This window comes from Lathamus discolor, chromosome 1 (genome assembly GCF_037157495.1).
Source record: "Lathamus discolor isolate bLatDis1 chromosome 1, bLatDis1.hap1, whole genome shotgun sequence".
NCBI lineage: Eukaryota > Metazoa > Chordata > Aves > Psittaciformes > Psittacidae > Lathamus > Lathamus discolor.
The window spans coordinates 155,828,919-155,843,924 of NC_088884.1; the positions used below are offsets into that span (position 1 = coordinate 155,828,919).

A 15,006-nucleotide genomic window follows, 5' to 3' on the forward strand; every position below is an offset into this window, starting at 1 on the left:
AACACACCGAAGGGGTTGGGGAACAAGCATTCAAATTGTGTTTGAATGTTTATTGGGCTGAGGAAAGGGGATGACCTGCATGACACATCTTCCATTTGAGACACGTTTTACTAAGTGTTCTCACACATCCCTTTCAATCTTATAATCTCAGGTTGTTACAAAGTATGCTTATTTTTTGTTGCCAGGGAGATGACCCAAGCAATGACAAAACATATTGCAATGCTTCAGACATGATCAAGCACGCCTTGAAGAACCAGTAATATTAGAAACATAATGGATTTAGAAAGACCTGCAACACCGGTAAACATGTACCATCCCTCTAAGAAAAGCCTTCCCTGTTGCTGCTGTGTGAAATATCACTTCATGACTTCAGAACAAAAGCAAGTTGGATTTGTTTGTGTTAACTCTCACAATCAATCCTCTAATCAGCCATTTTAATGGAATACAACTGTTGGCCTCAGTTCAGCCCGTTTTCAAGAACCATAAATTGTATAATATTGTTCAGAAACCTTTCAAGGTCCAGTTTATAACTTCAGATTTTTCTGAGTATCTTCATCATGGAAGAGAAGTCACTCAAAAAGTAAGAATATAATAAAGAGAAATATTATTCTGATTTGCAGAATACTTGGTAGCAGATTATAGTGTGATTTTATGCAAAAAAAGAGCATTAAAGAAAAAGCTCTGCAAAAGTCAAACATCTGAATCAAATCAGAAGGAAACCTAGTCCTATAATAAATCTGTTTTAAATTCCTTACTTATACTCATTTCAGACATGAAATACTCCTGGATGTAATAATTTCACCTTTCATTTCTCTCAAACACACAAATTTCTCTTCTGGTACTTTTAGCAATGTGCATTTTTAACTTACCTAGTGCAGTCCATAAAAAGGTCCTTAGAAGGGTTCTTTTCCAGTCTTGCTTTACATTCATTTACTGTTTCCTGAGGTATTTCTGGCAAGTGTGCTGCAGACTTAGAGTAATTAAAAACAGGTAACAATGAAAGCAATCAATAGAACGAGTCAAAGTTCTGTATTCAAATTGAAATGAAATCTAACACAGGAAAAGGAAAGGAATGGTTTAGCTAAAAAGAAAACCAACAAGCCATATTCAAGCAAAATTTGTGTTTGTCCCCTATTATACAAAAAATCATTTAAAGCTATTATAATTATTTACTAGTTCTGTATCTGGGGAAACAAACTTGGCAATAAGTGAAATTTCTTCTCCTTTCCATAAATCTACCACAATAAAAGCAAGTTATCTATTTGGCTTGGCAGGATGGAAGGAAAGGGAAAGAAATACACACACAACTTGGGAAACTATTTCAAACCAGCCCAATATATGTTTTGGGGTTTGGTTTTCATTTTTGCATGAAATGCATGTGACTTATGGTAGTCCCAAAGGAATTATTAGAAGAGATGTAGCAAACTTGAAGTCCATCTGCTTTTAAAGCATCTACAAGACCTTCATTTGGAATAAAATCTTCTCAGGATATCCAAACAGAAGCAGAAAGAGCATCTATTTATAGAAGGCAAATGTCTAATTATGTATCTACAGCTTCTATTGGATATCAAAGAAGAGAAACTTAAAAATCAATCAGTGGAATCTAATAAATGCAAAAGATCAGCTATTAATGATCTCCATGCAAAATACAGAGATGCAGAATGCTCCAGAACAAAACAAAACAAAACAGCATTTCATTTTGTGAAAACCTGCAGCAATTCTGACCATTTACAGCAAATCAAGCAAGGCCACACAGGAGTCTGAAAGAAGCCTGAGGATTTCAATGTCTTCAAACTACAAAACTCTGAATTAATTTGTTAATAAGTCTTCTTTAGATGATAAATGAGTTTGTTCAAAATAGATCTTTGAGACCAGCATTTTAATAGGAGAATAAATTGTCATTGTAGTAAGTCTTATAAGCAGATATTAGTCAAGGCTTCTGCTCAAGTTGCAAAGTTTCACATCAGAAGGCAGTATACCTTTCAGAAAGGCAAAAATGGGACTAATGAAGTTAATTTACTACAATGCAAACATTTAGATCTTTATTTATCTGACATTTACAAAACACTTAAGACATATTTACCCCATTAGTGAAGTACGTCTCTAAAACTTTCAGGCCACAGTCTATACGTTTTTCATCTGAAGATACCTCATATTCTGCCTAGGGGAATGGAACAGAAAATCAAGTTCTGTTTAGAGCTATTTCACACTAGTACCTTTGGTAGATAAACTTTACCATAACACAATGCTCCTAATATAAAAGAAACTGGAGGCTCTCATGGTTCAAAATATTCAAAATCTATTTAAAGATTTTTATGCTACATAGTGAAATATGTGTGAAGAACAGTCAAGAAAAAAAGCATATGGAATTTAACTTTTGGAAAACATACAGAAACTAATTAGTCTAAATGCAGTTACAGAAACTGCATCCTAGAGGTTAAATTAGATAAATTACAATGAAGTAGTATTTATGTAGTATTCTAGGGCAGGATGATCCAGATGGGAAATAATTAAATAAAAGTACAATAATCAGCTTTTTCTTAACTGCATTTTTTTCCCCCTACAGTTCTGTGTAAAACTGGAATAAAACTACTACTTTCCTACAAGGTCATGCTAACTGCAGATAAGTGAGATCTAAAGCAAACTGTACTTCATTCCTTGAGAAAACTTAGAAGATACAAAACTTGTGAAGTTTTTGACTTAGTACTATATGGTACTGTGATGTAGAAAAAACCCACCTTGTGGAATACCATGTGTTTTGCAGAGCTTAATAGAGCTCCAGAACTACTTATGGAAAAAGACCCCAAAGCCACAAACCATCAAACATTTACTAGTATCAAAAACTCCAAGGACTACTTACTAACAGTAATTTCATGAAATAATAAAGAAACAGACATCAGTAGTTACAGCATTTATAGGTAACACAGAATCTGGGGAACCATTAGAAAAGAGCACGATCAAACAGCAACCGGTATTAGCTTTACTAGCTGGGCTAACACAACAAATTTTGCCTTTCCCTTGACATCACTGCCTCACAAACAAAAAAGAGCTTGAACAAGATTGCTGAAGTCCAGTCCAGAAAAAGGAATCAGGAACCATCTGTAAGAGATAGTAGGTATTTTATCTCACTTCCTTGATCAAGACAGCCTGCTACCTTTCCAATCATGAGAGTCACAGATTAGAGATTATTAAGAGTTTATTCTTAGAGATTATTAAGATTATTATTATGAGAGATTATTAACAGCTCTTAAGAGCTCTTGCTCTTCTTCAAGAGATTGGATTCCCAAGCATACTTCTTCACCACGACTTTTCAAATGGAAGTTATAGAAAAAAAAAAAGAAAGTAGTAAATTGTGAAATCATCTCTTGCATCAGATTAGCTGAACTCTGCCAGCCTCTAATTCACAGAAGCGTTGCAATCTACATAACATCATAGGTCGTGTATTTCAAAACAACTCAAAACCTTCAGTTAGTGTCAAACACAGTTACATCTTAGAGAGAGTTTCACCTGAAAAAATTACATCTGTAAAGCAAAGACATACTTGCTTTACAGTCATGCCTAAGATTGTTTTCTCCTTCATGCTGCCAAAGATTCTGCTACTCCCTGTCTAAGCTTCTAAGGATTAGAAATGTGTACAGAAGTTATATTAAGGGTATGTCCACAGTTGTCAGCGGTCTCTCCATTGTGCAATGCTCATTAAAGGCTCTGGTTTACGTTCACTTCAGGATATTCAGCTCCACTGTTCTGGATCTCCATTCAATCTATTCTATGTCTGTAACTGTCAAATCAGCCTCTGGAATTTGGTGCTAGAACAGCTCCTAAGAGTCCTAATAGTACATTGACAATTATAAGGCAGTTCTACTTATCTGACACGAAAGTTCCTTTTAACTGATCAAGTGCCTCAGTTTATAGTCCCATAAGGGGAAGGAAAGTATGAAGTGGGGGGCACAGCAAGAATCCCATGAATTTCTTTACACCCTGCACCTTTCAGAGCCATTTTGCATTCTGATACTGTATTTTGGGACACATGTAGGCAGCAGTACTACCCTACTTCTACCTTCTTTGGTCATTTGTTCCCTCAATATAAGAATGAAAATGGGGGGGATGAGAAAAACTATTCTTTTGGCAGCAAGCTCAGTTTAAGACTATATTTTACTGTGCTTGGATTAACTATGAAGGACAAAGAATAAGAAGTCTGAGCGATTATTCTCTTCTCATAAGGACTGCCATGTGCTTGCCTTATTTTCTCATTACTTTCCCCCTCCCCGTGAGAGAGGGGGTAAAACCCATGAGGGTTTCGTCTGAGGATTTTTTACAAAACATGGCTGTGGGCACACTTCCTTCCTCCCCTCATTTTTTAGCACTAGATGTCAAGATGCAAATGTATCAAGACAAAACACTTCCTTTCCCCTTGGTCTCTAAAATCTGGTTTCTCTCCTTCCATAGATGGTTCTCTAAATTTCCATCTCCATTGTATTTTTTTTAATTAGCACACTCTGTCTAGCCTAGGGCTTCCATGCAAGTTGCAACATTTTCAAGTCTATGTTTACAGCATTTTCAAGCCTGAGTATCGTGTAATATTCCTTGCATGCACATCCTTTTAGGCTCAAGAAATCAAGCAGCATGTCTCTCAAAGTCTCTCTCTCATTTCCATCATAGCCAATTTTGTAGCTCCGACCATACCAAGCAGCTTCTTCCCATCGGCTGGAAGATGTTCAGCCATTTCCAGGGGAACAGGGCTTCATCATCATGCATAATGGCTACTTGGCAAGACAACAAATTAATCTCCTCCTTTTCTCTCTCCTTCCCCCAGCTTTATATGCTGAGCATGACACCATACGGTATGGCCTATCCCTTGGGTCACTGGGGTCAGCTGTCCTGGCTGTGTGCCCTCCCAACTCCCTGTGCACTCCCAGTCTACTTGCTGGTGGGGTGGTGTAATGAGTTCAAAAGGCCTTGATGCTGTGTAATCACTGTTCAGCAATAACTAAACCATCCCTGCTATCAATGCCATTTTGGTCCAAAACCCAAAACATAGCACAACATGACCTTCAGTGTAGAAAAATTAACTCTATCCAGCCAAAACCAGCACAAACCCCAAACTTTTTCTACAAAAAGAAAAAGTGTAAGCTCTTGCCTACTGATAACCACCTCTAATTGCTCACTGCTTACCACTGCATCCAGAAATTCAATGCATCTTTTCAGATCTGGTCTGGAATCACAGAACTGTCTGAAGAGAAGTCTTCCTATTGGCTGTTTGTCACAAAGTTGGTTATAGTCTCTTTCTGAGGAAGAAATAGTAAGTAAATACCTTTATTTATCTTTGTCATAGCATAGTCCTTTACTCCCCTTTGAGACTAGGTCAGAAAAACATCACTAAAACCTGAAGTTTACATTAACATATTTAGCAAAGATATCTAAAACATGTAATGACCCCAAAGAATAGTGAAACACTTCCAGTCATATTTGTGTATTACAGACTATCACATTTATTAAAAACACATTGAATGACATGGTTAAGTTTAATTCAATCCAGGCTAGGGGGTGGAAAACAACAGTATTGTGAAACGCAATTCCAAAGCAAACAAGATTGTTTGGAAAGAAGGGATACAAGATAGTAATATAAAATGTTAAAAAATTATTACAAGACACTAAGAAGAAAAGGGAAATATATGACCATGTCATTCAAATTACAACATGATTCCTTGTTGTAATTCATAGCTTTGTAAATTTATCCTTTAGGAGCAGTTTCCTTTAACAAACAAGGAGCTGTGAAACAGCTTTTATCTCCTCATAAATTCTCCATCACATTAAAAGTGGTAAATGCTAATGAGCATTCAGAAGCAAGACAGAATCCTTTCAGTTAACATCACCCAACTCTTATCCTTCCTTCTCAAGGAAATCAGAGAGATCATTCTGCAGGACACCTACCAATTGAGCATCTAATACCTTCACAGTGACTAACAGGCGGCAACTTCAGCATCTCTTTCCATTTTTTACTGCGCCCACTCCGTTTGCCTAGGAAAAAATACACAGAGTAATGTAGAACACAGTGCTATGTCAGAATAAAATTAAATATAACATTAATTAATAGCATAAAATCAGGTCACTTCTGCACAGATCTGCTTTTCATGCCTAAAAAGAAATCCAGCTATAAGGATACCCACACCAGTAACAAACTTGAGACAGTATATACATGAAACACTAAAAAAGCGCAGAAAGTCTTTCGCAAGATGAATGTTTCACATTTTGGCTAAGCATAAAGAACACCTTTTCTGTGTTCTGAGACAAGGCAAATATGTAGGTGTTCTGCAAATTACAAACAAACAGAAACATCAAAGATAGAAACAAAAAATATTGAGAATTCTCTCGCAACCATGGTGAAGAACGGAAGACATTAAAGTTGAGTAACAAAATACATAGAACAAACACATTTTTGGATAATCAGGTGGTACATTAATATTCTCTTTCTTTTTTCTTAAGGGCAGTAGTAGTAATTAGAGTAGACCCCACTAATAAATGAGTGGGCACTGTTCAAATAGACAACATCTATTGTAGACCATAGGTGGATACAGGACATGAGGGATAACTGAGCTGTTGTAGAACTCCGATATTTTCAGTGCTTCAGGTTTCACAGCACTAGTATTAAACTGATTTTTAAAAAGCTACTACAGTATTTCCCCCATTGTTTCTCAAAAACTGTATGTGTACTCCATTTTCTATTCAATTGGAATTTTAGCACATTACTTTGATCAGAAGCAGCCAATTCCATTTACAGAAGATAGGAGTACTTATCAAAAAGGCAGATTGAAAGATACAATAGCATATGAATATGTGTAATTGCAAAACATTTCAACAGAAAAGTAATTTCTGTGCTGCAAAATACTGTAGAAGATTTTACTAAATGATACACCCAGATGCATTTCCACATGAAAGAACAGTAGCAAAACTTCACAGAAACTTTCTAAGTGCACCAAAGCAGTACGTACCGTTAACCACAATGGGAGAGAAAGGAAGGGAGTTACCCCATGTAACCCGAATAGAAACTAAGCAGCAAACAGTACTGAAGTCTTTCGGTATTAAATCATTAGGGAAAAAGGAACTAAACACCTTCATAATTATAAAATATGTTTTACAGAACCCTCTTCACTCAAACATATAGATGTTTGAAAAGTTCCACCATTGCAGCCAGAGCAGTTCCAGCTTAGTGTACCCTACCTCAGACCAAATTTACATGATCACCATTACAGGACCATTGAGGTCTCACTGCATTGCTGCAACAAAACATTCTCAACTCTAATATCACTAGAAAAGTAAACAAATAAGGAATATAAACCCTTAAAAAGTTGGCTTGCAGAGATTTTTTTGAACTGATACCTACTTTCTAAAAAACTCCTCTTCTGCACTGTATTTCCTAATGAAGCCTAAGTCATTCACCTTCCAAAATGGTTCAGAATGAAAGTATTTGAAACCTACTTCCCCACACACACTTCACACAGTGGCAGCACTAATCATGAAGCTGGAACTACCCAGCATCATTAAAACAAACTCCAACTATTGTAACAAAATATTTTTTATGTTACAAAGAAGTTGAACCTATGCTTGCAGAAAACCAAACCACACACAGCAAAGAGCACTTCTAGGAGAAATGGACAGAAATAAAAATCAAGGAATACTAACACAGCAAGCCTGTACACATTCATGGAATAGAAAAGGACTGGATATAGATTATGTGATCATGTAAAACCATGGACAGAAGCATCACCATAAATTTTAACCAGGCAATTAAAAAAGACACTAAGCTGGAAGGTCCACAGAAGTGGGATTTTTTTTTCCCTGTTAGAAACTGCTCAGAAAGACTCATTTGTGCATGACACGGTACAATCAGTACTGACCAAGAATGATAAACTGACCCAAACTCACACCACAATGCTGTTCAGCAAAAGCAAAACTACACTGCGATATACAGCAAGTATATCATCTTCTGAAGCACAAAGGGAACAAAACAAAGCCAGACAGTCAACAAACCTAACAAAAAATACAATCGAAAAAGAGGCTCACTGGTGCATTATACACCAAGTCTAACACAAGAAAGCCTGATGCATTTTGCCCCATATATTTAGCCAGTTATTTAGGATGTGATCGTCACAAAGAGATCACATGCTAGAATGTAATTGAATTCACCATCCTATAGAAGTCAATCAAGACTACACGTAATTTATTAATATACACAAGAATCAAGCGCTTAGGAGTATCGACTAAAGCAACATGCGTTCTCTTTTCTCTGAACTGACTGTTCTTGTATTTACAGCAAATGCAGAGCAAGTCTGCATGTCCTAGTAACATAAAGAGAATGCACAACCTACATCATTTACAGATAAATCATCCATTTCTGGTAAAAGCTGTGGGAGGAGACCAATTTGCTTGTCATATTATTCCCTAATTGCAAAATCCCTTCCCATTTCTGAGGCAGTTTAAAAGAAGTATCAAATCGAATTATAATAGTTGTGGTTTATAAGTGTCTTAATATTGATTTCAGAGCTTCTATTCTGGATCCCATTCTAAAATACTTCAGATAAAATTCTTCCAGAAAGACCAAGGGCTTACTTTGCAACAGAGTAGCAACAAAGCCATTAGATTAGTCGGCTTTATGGGTGACCTACCTAGTTCAGATGAATTACCACTTTTGCCTCTTTCAGATGTAATTGCTGGCTAGAACCATGTCCAATGTGAAGCGACTCATCTTTTTACAAAGGGATGGGTGGATGCAGCAATACACCATTACAGTGAGGAAACACTGCAATTACATTTTCAGATATATGAGAACCTTACCTTTTTCTCCTCCCCAAATTACTTCTCAGAGTTAGAATTTCAGCATTTACCTCTTTACATGCTTTTGCTTCTTAAAAAGATACATACTCACTTGAGTTAGTCATTGCACTAGAATATGGTATGGACAAGACATTCAGATATTTTCATTTTTCAACTTTTTTTCTTTTTAAACTCCAGAGAAACATTTGAAAAACTTATGTAAGGCAAAGTGATTGGTTTATTCGTGAGTAAAAACACAACTAGTTGCACAAAAAGAAACTACTGTGGCAAAACAAAGCAATCCGGTGCAGAAACAGATTTAGACAAATATTTTTCAAGTCACCAGATGGACTTCCACAGCCACAGTGATCTTCTTTACAGGCAGGATTTGTAGCATGACTCATTTCACTGAGCAGTGTTCACTGAACATTAGCAGTCAGTCTTCCTTGAAACTTGGACTGTCCTACAGAATGACAATAGTAAGAAGCATTGTACTATCTGGCTAAGAAATGTATACAGTCTGTGGTGAGATTCAGTGGCTACTACACTGACACTGAAATCATGCCATTGAGTTGTTTAGGGATTTCCACGCTCCAGCCTTCTTGCCCATAAAGGGCTAGGAACACACCTCTCTGCTTGAGAAGCATGGAGCTATGAAGCACTAGGGCTGCATGATTGCTACAACATCATTCTTGCAAAACTGATTCCACAAACCAGATTGTCAGATACCAACGGAGAAAGTCACACCAGACCACACCCAGATAAGCTCTGAAAGCATAAAACTGCAACAAGACAATAGCCTGCCATGTGCCTGTAACAGTATAAATCAATCAATTCAGTGAAAAATGCAAAAGAATTGATGCAGAAGCTCCACATCAACTACACACTGAGATGCATGAGAATAATCTGGGTACACACAATACATCTTTCCTACAGCAGAAAAAGTTGCAGGCAAGTTTCCTAAGAGATTTTAAATTTACTTGAATTCCTATGTTCTTCTAATTAGAGACATTTTTCTTCAAACCACTCACAATAAGGATTAAAACTTTTCACTGAAAAATCAACACATTCCTGTTTAACTATGGCCTTATGTTACAAAGACATTTGTAAACACTGCCCACTGAGTAACAGATTTTGCTGGTTTCCTCTTACTGTACTTCTTTGAGGGGTCTCTGTAGTGTTTTTCATTGTACAGGTCAGATGGATTTTTTGACATCTCAGTTCTTTGAAAAACAAGCCAGGTCACAGTTTAATAACTAGATTTAAGAGAGTGGCACCTACTTTATATGGAAAAAGATTTTTTCCCCACAAGTATGATACAAATAATTTGGCAGGCTCTCAGCAAGTTTGCCAGAAAGCTGAAAATTTAGGTTTCAGCACAAGGTAGGCATCAAACTCTTCAGCATTATAAAAGCCAAGGCACTCCTGAACACAAATAGAAGCAAAAAACCAAGCGGCTCAATAAATAAATACATAAGAGGTAACTATAGTTTACAGATTGTTATGGTACTTTTAAGATGATATTCCTCACTTTCCTGGGTTCAGGTGCCTAGAGCTGGCCTTAAGCAAGGTAACATTTGAGTCCTCTTGCTGTTAGAATAGTAACCATGTAAGGTTACACCCCCAGGTATTTGTGAACATTCGTGCAGCTTGTTAATATGTACAATCCTTTATTATTCCTACAGCTATAATCACTTGAACAACTGGTTCTTCCCATCAGTTCTATATACATTTCCAGTAATCATATGCACATTTCGGAATGCTAGTGCGTACATGCTGAACAGCTTATGCACTTCTGCAGAAATTAGGTCTGAAAGCCTTGTATCAACTCAAGTAAATGTAACTAATCTGAGCCGCAATTTGTTAAACTAATCTTGAAATAAAACAATGTAACATCTGCATATATATTCCTTTTGCTACATCTGCAACTTAATAAACAGAGCTTACTAGAGAAAACCAAAAACTCAACAGTAAGAAAACTCCAATTTTACAGACAACTCCTTAACAAGGATTTTTTTATCATGATGGTACGTCAAGACTGCAACAGATAGAAAAGTAAAATTCCTTGGAGTAGACTGCAAAACCTCTACTTCCAATTGTCACGTTTGAAATAACCAAAGCACCAGTGTGTATCAGTAAGTAGACCTCTGGTGTTGTGTTTATTTAGTAAACATAATTATTTAGATTTCAACATGCCCACATGCATTCTTCTTACAGTTCATTAAATAAAGGACAAAAAGGCAGACACTGTGCATAATTCTGTACAAACACAGGAAGACATGTTTCCTGCCACAATGAGTTTACAGCAATTTAAAGCACAATGCAATAAGGGAGCGCAACAGAACATAGGAGGCAAATAAGGGAAGAACAGACAAAAATAACAGCAACTGTGAAAATTCACAGCATACTTATGTTAAAATTCCTATTTTCTACTGGTGAATGGACTTTCTGGGTATGTGTGCGTCTTGGTTTCCCACTTGTCCACACTCCTTAAATAATTCAAGATTTCAGTTCCGTTTGATAGCAAAACTGCAGTGAGCTGTGCAATCTTCTTCAAATTTTCTTCCTAATTACAAATACATTACAGGATAACTGCTTAGGTATGGTCACCAATACCATACTGAATCATTACCTTATACTGCAAGCAAAAGTAGGATGTATTTTGCTTGAAGAGTTATGCCGGTTGGTGTTAAACCAGAAAGATAAAACACACAACTGGCATGGAATGCTTATTTTTTTGTGAAGAGTGCCACAGTCACATCACTTCAGTTCTGAAACAAGTATCTTCCAGCATTTGCTTAAGCCAAACTGTCATCATTTTCTGTTACTGAAAGGTTCCTGCTAACTCCATCCTTGGACTGCACCTAACAATTATCAAATCTGCAGGAGCTTGCTGATCCATCTCAAAACCAATTTTGGGAAGAAAACCCCAACCCCAAAGCAACCAACGACACAGGAAAAAAACCTACCACAACAACCCACAACCCCTAGATTGGATCATGGATTCAGCTAGAAATTGTCTGCAACCACAAGCTAGAACCAATACAATCAAGAGCTTGGGGGAAAGATTGCTTGAGGCATGATCTTAATTTAGCCTAAATCAATCATGACATAGAGGATATTATAAGCCTAACAGGCAACCCAATTCTCATTCAAAGTGCTCCTGCCAGAGCAGTACAAATAAACTTCAAAGTGGATGCAAATAGACCAGGTATGTTTAAAACATACTCTTGGCATGGATCCTTAATTGGAGTAAACTGCCATTGACTTCAAAGGAACTAGATCTACCCTGTGGACATAATATTTCGAGACTCTTACTTTAGGCAATGAAAAAAAAGAAAGGCTCCTAGCCAGTTTAAAACATACAGTGATTAATTCCTTTCCTTCAAAACATCACAGACTATGTGTGGGATGCTGAAATTACTTTGGGGCTTACATATACTTACAGGATTTCTTGAGACTCATTAAAATAACCATGAAAAACAGAAGATAGATATAAATAAAGAGAAAAGTGAATATAACTATAGATTGTTGTGAACTTCAATTTTTCTGCAAAATAACCAAGTTTGTATTTATTATTTGTTGCCATTTATATGATAAATTCGTTAACGTCTTTCAAACTTTTTTTGCATTCTTCAACTCATTTCAAAGATATTTCTGCTGGGAGAAAATGTGTTAATTCCTCTGCTCTTATACAAAACTAGGGACACATTGCTGTACACTGTTCTTTTACACACAAAAATGCCTGTAAGTAAAAATCTCTGTAAAGAGGTCACGAAATCCCAAGCTTTCACACCATCTATCTCAACACTATCACTTAGCACTTACCTGTTTTTCCATCTCAAGTGCTGCATTTCAGTGCTCATAAGATCACCTTTGAGTTTGCTTTATAATGTCTTGTTTTTCTATTGAGTCACTTGTGTTTGTTCCATTGAGTTCACCTTAAGAGGAAGTTTTTCTTTCTCACATACTGGTTTCCCTCAAAAAGTACTATATGCACAGGAGGAAAGAGCTGAATTAGCACAGAAGGCCACTTATCCAAGGAAACTGGGATGAGGAATCCCAGAACACTTTGCACTCCCATTTTCACCCAAAGGCAAATCCCTCCATGGACTGGTTAGTAAAGCACGAGGAAGTCAGCTGGAAAAGCGGGTGAGGAAAGAAAAAACTCCCAGTATAGTTCCTGACTCCTTAATCTCTCATCCATAGGGTACTTTCTGTCATCACAGTATCTTCTAGTAGTGGATACATACAAGAGTCATATTATGAAAGATCACGAACACCTACATGCACGGAGAACTGGCATTTGATTATTTATGAAGTTGCATTAAAAGAAGATAAGGAATCCTCACAGCTTTCCTTCTCCACAGAGCTATTACAAGGTTTTATTGGAAAGAGACAGACTTCCACTAAGCTAATCCATTTTATGAAGAGGTTTGGAAAATCCTCTTAAAGAATAGCATAAGACTAAACTTAAAGTTTTGAGGCTGAGATGAACCTGGGGTTTGATCTGGCCTGAAAACCAGACTAGTGAACTCTTACAAGCTGGTGTTATGATCATGCAAATTAGAAGATTCACACCTCTAATGAAACAAATTAACAGTAAGACTATTAAGCAAGCAGGTAGTTAGAAATAGCACTACCACTTTGTTTTTATTCTGTAGGAGAAGAAAGTTTCAACAAAAGATACATTTTGTCTAAGCACGCTAGGTAGTTCCTGGCTTTCTAATTACATACTTCAAATTTAGTTTCTACATATCAAATCAGATTTCAATAGTAGACATGAACCTTGCTGTTCAAGGTGTGCTAACTCTGCACACCTACAAATGTAAAATCCAAATGATGTTCACACCCCAACAATATTCACATCTAAAAGTATGAGTACATAAAATGAGAGGCAAATTATGAGTACAAATCTGGGATCAGAATTTTGACTGTTAGTTCTAGGTTATGTGCTCAGGTACCATTTGTTTAGACTTGGTGTTATTTACCAGGCATTTCTGTGTTCTCATTAAGCCTCTGACATACCAGAGGCTAGGTATGGCAGATGAGGACCAGTACACAATACCTTCAGTTCAGTTTCCACATTTGCAAAATGAAGATGTCATCTCTCTAGGGTTAAAAGACCTTTCAAGAGTACAGACTTTTTCTACTCTCACCTTCATCATGAGACTGAGACTGACCTATGCAAGCCATTATTAAGCCTATATCAATTTCTTTCAACATGCCACTGAAAACTATAAAATAAGAGCACATTATCTTGCTTTCACAACTGAAATATTTTTCAGATCAACACCTTCTCTTACCCAATCTTTAATACACTGAGGAATTGGAAAAAGGATTACTGATGCTACTCAGTCTATATTTGAAAATAAGTGAAGCTGCTATTTTATGGTGCCTTAGGATTTTGCCTTCTCCCACGAGAAACAGTAATCATGAACTTTTCCATGCTATCCCACCTCTCCATATACTACATAGTGAGATAACAGGAATGTGGGAATGAAAAGGTCAATTGAAAGTCAGCTCTTCTGTCTCAGTGTTGAGGCCCTTTTAGCAAAGAATATATTTCAGTAAAGTATCTACCTCACATACTAACTTTCCAAATTCCATTCCCTTGGAGTCTACTGGGAACATAAGAATAGAGCTGGGAGAGGGATTTTATGGAATGGTCCTGACAGATGGAATAAACCAGACATTCCCAGACCAGCCAGAGCATGCAACAGACAGAAAACACTTTCAAGAAGAGTTTTGAGAAATGCCATGTAAAAAGTACCCCACATACAGAAACTCAGATGTGAAAAGGTAAAAGACTTTCTACCAGTTATCAATGGAGTTTCAGAGTTTCAAAGCCATAAATCAAATCTTTGTGCACCCTTACACAAAAGAGCCCAGGCCAATTGCAGGAACAAAAGAGTAACAGCTTATTACCATTACTTTTATAAGTTTCACATCAGGTACAACTGATCTTCACAGCAGCTGCTGTCAGACTTTCATTTAGTTCATTAAAATATCTTGTTTGGTCAGTTCTACCACTATAATTTATTTTAAACATAGTGAAACCTTAACTAAAGAGGCAACCTGGCATTAAGCAGCCACTTAAAAGCCTTTCTAGATTACCACTCCACTCTTTGTGGTGAGGGTTTGGGCACAGTAAAGTTCTGAGCCAGATTCCACTTTCCCTTCGTTTCTCAGATC

General features: G+C 36.8%; 1 protein-coding gene across 4 annotated transcripts in view; it reads right to left on the reverse strand.

The window, feature by feature from the left end:
* Positions 1 to 15,006, reverse strand: part of GRK4 (G protein-coupled receptor kinase 4) — a 37,136-nt gene that overhangs the window by 20,653 nt on the left and 1,477 nt on the right. For 3 of the 4 annotated variants that reach the window (XM_065660259.1, XM_065660281.1, XM_065660291.1), the window contains exons 2-5: positions 5,932 to 6,018; positions 5,173 to 5,285; positions 2,084 to 2,161; positions 870 to 970 (exon numbers count right to left, since the gene is read on the reverse strand). In XM_065660259.1, the coding sequence (XP_065516331.1) occupies positions 870 to 970; positions 2,084 to 2,161; positions 5,173 to 5,285; positions 5,932 to 6,018 (379 nt within the window). Of the gene's footprint in view, positions 1 to 869; positions 971 to 2,083; positions 2,162 to 5,172; positions 5,286 to 5,931; positions 6,019 to 12,639; positions 12,792 to 15,006 lie in introns of those variants that run through there. The other variant, XM_065660271.1, reaches the window with a different exon arrangement.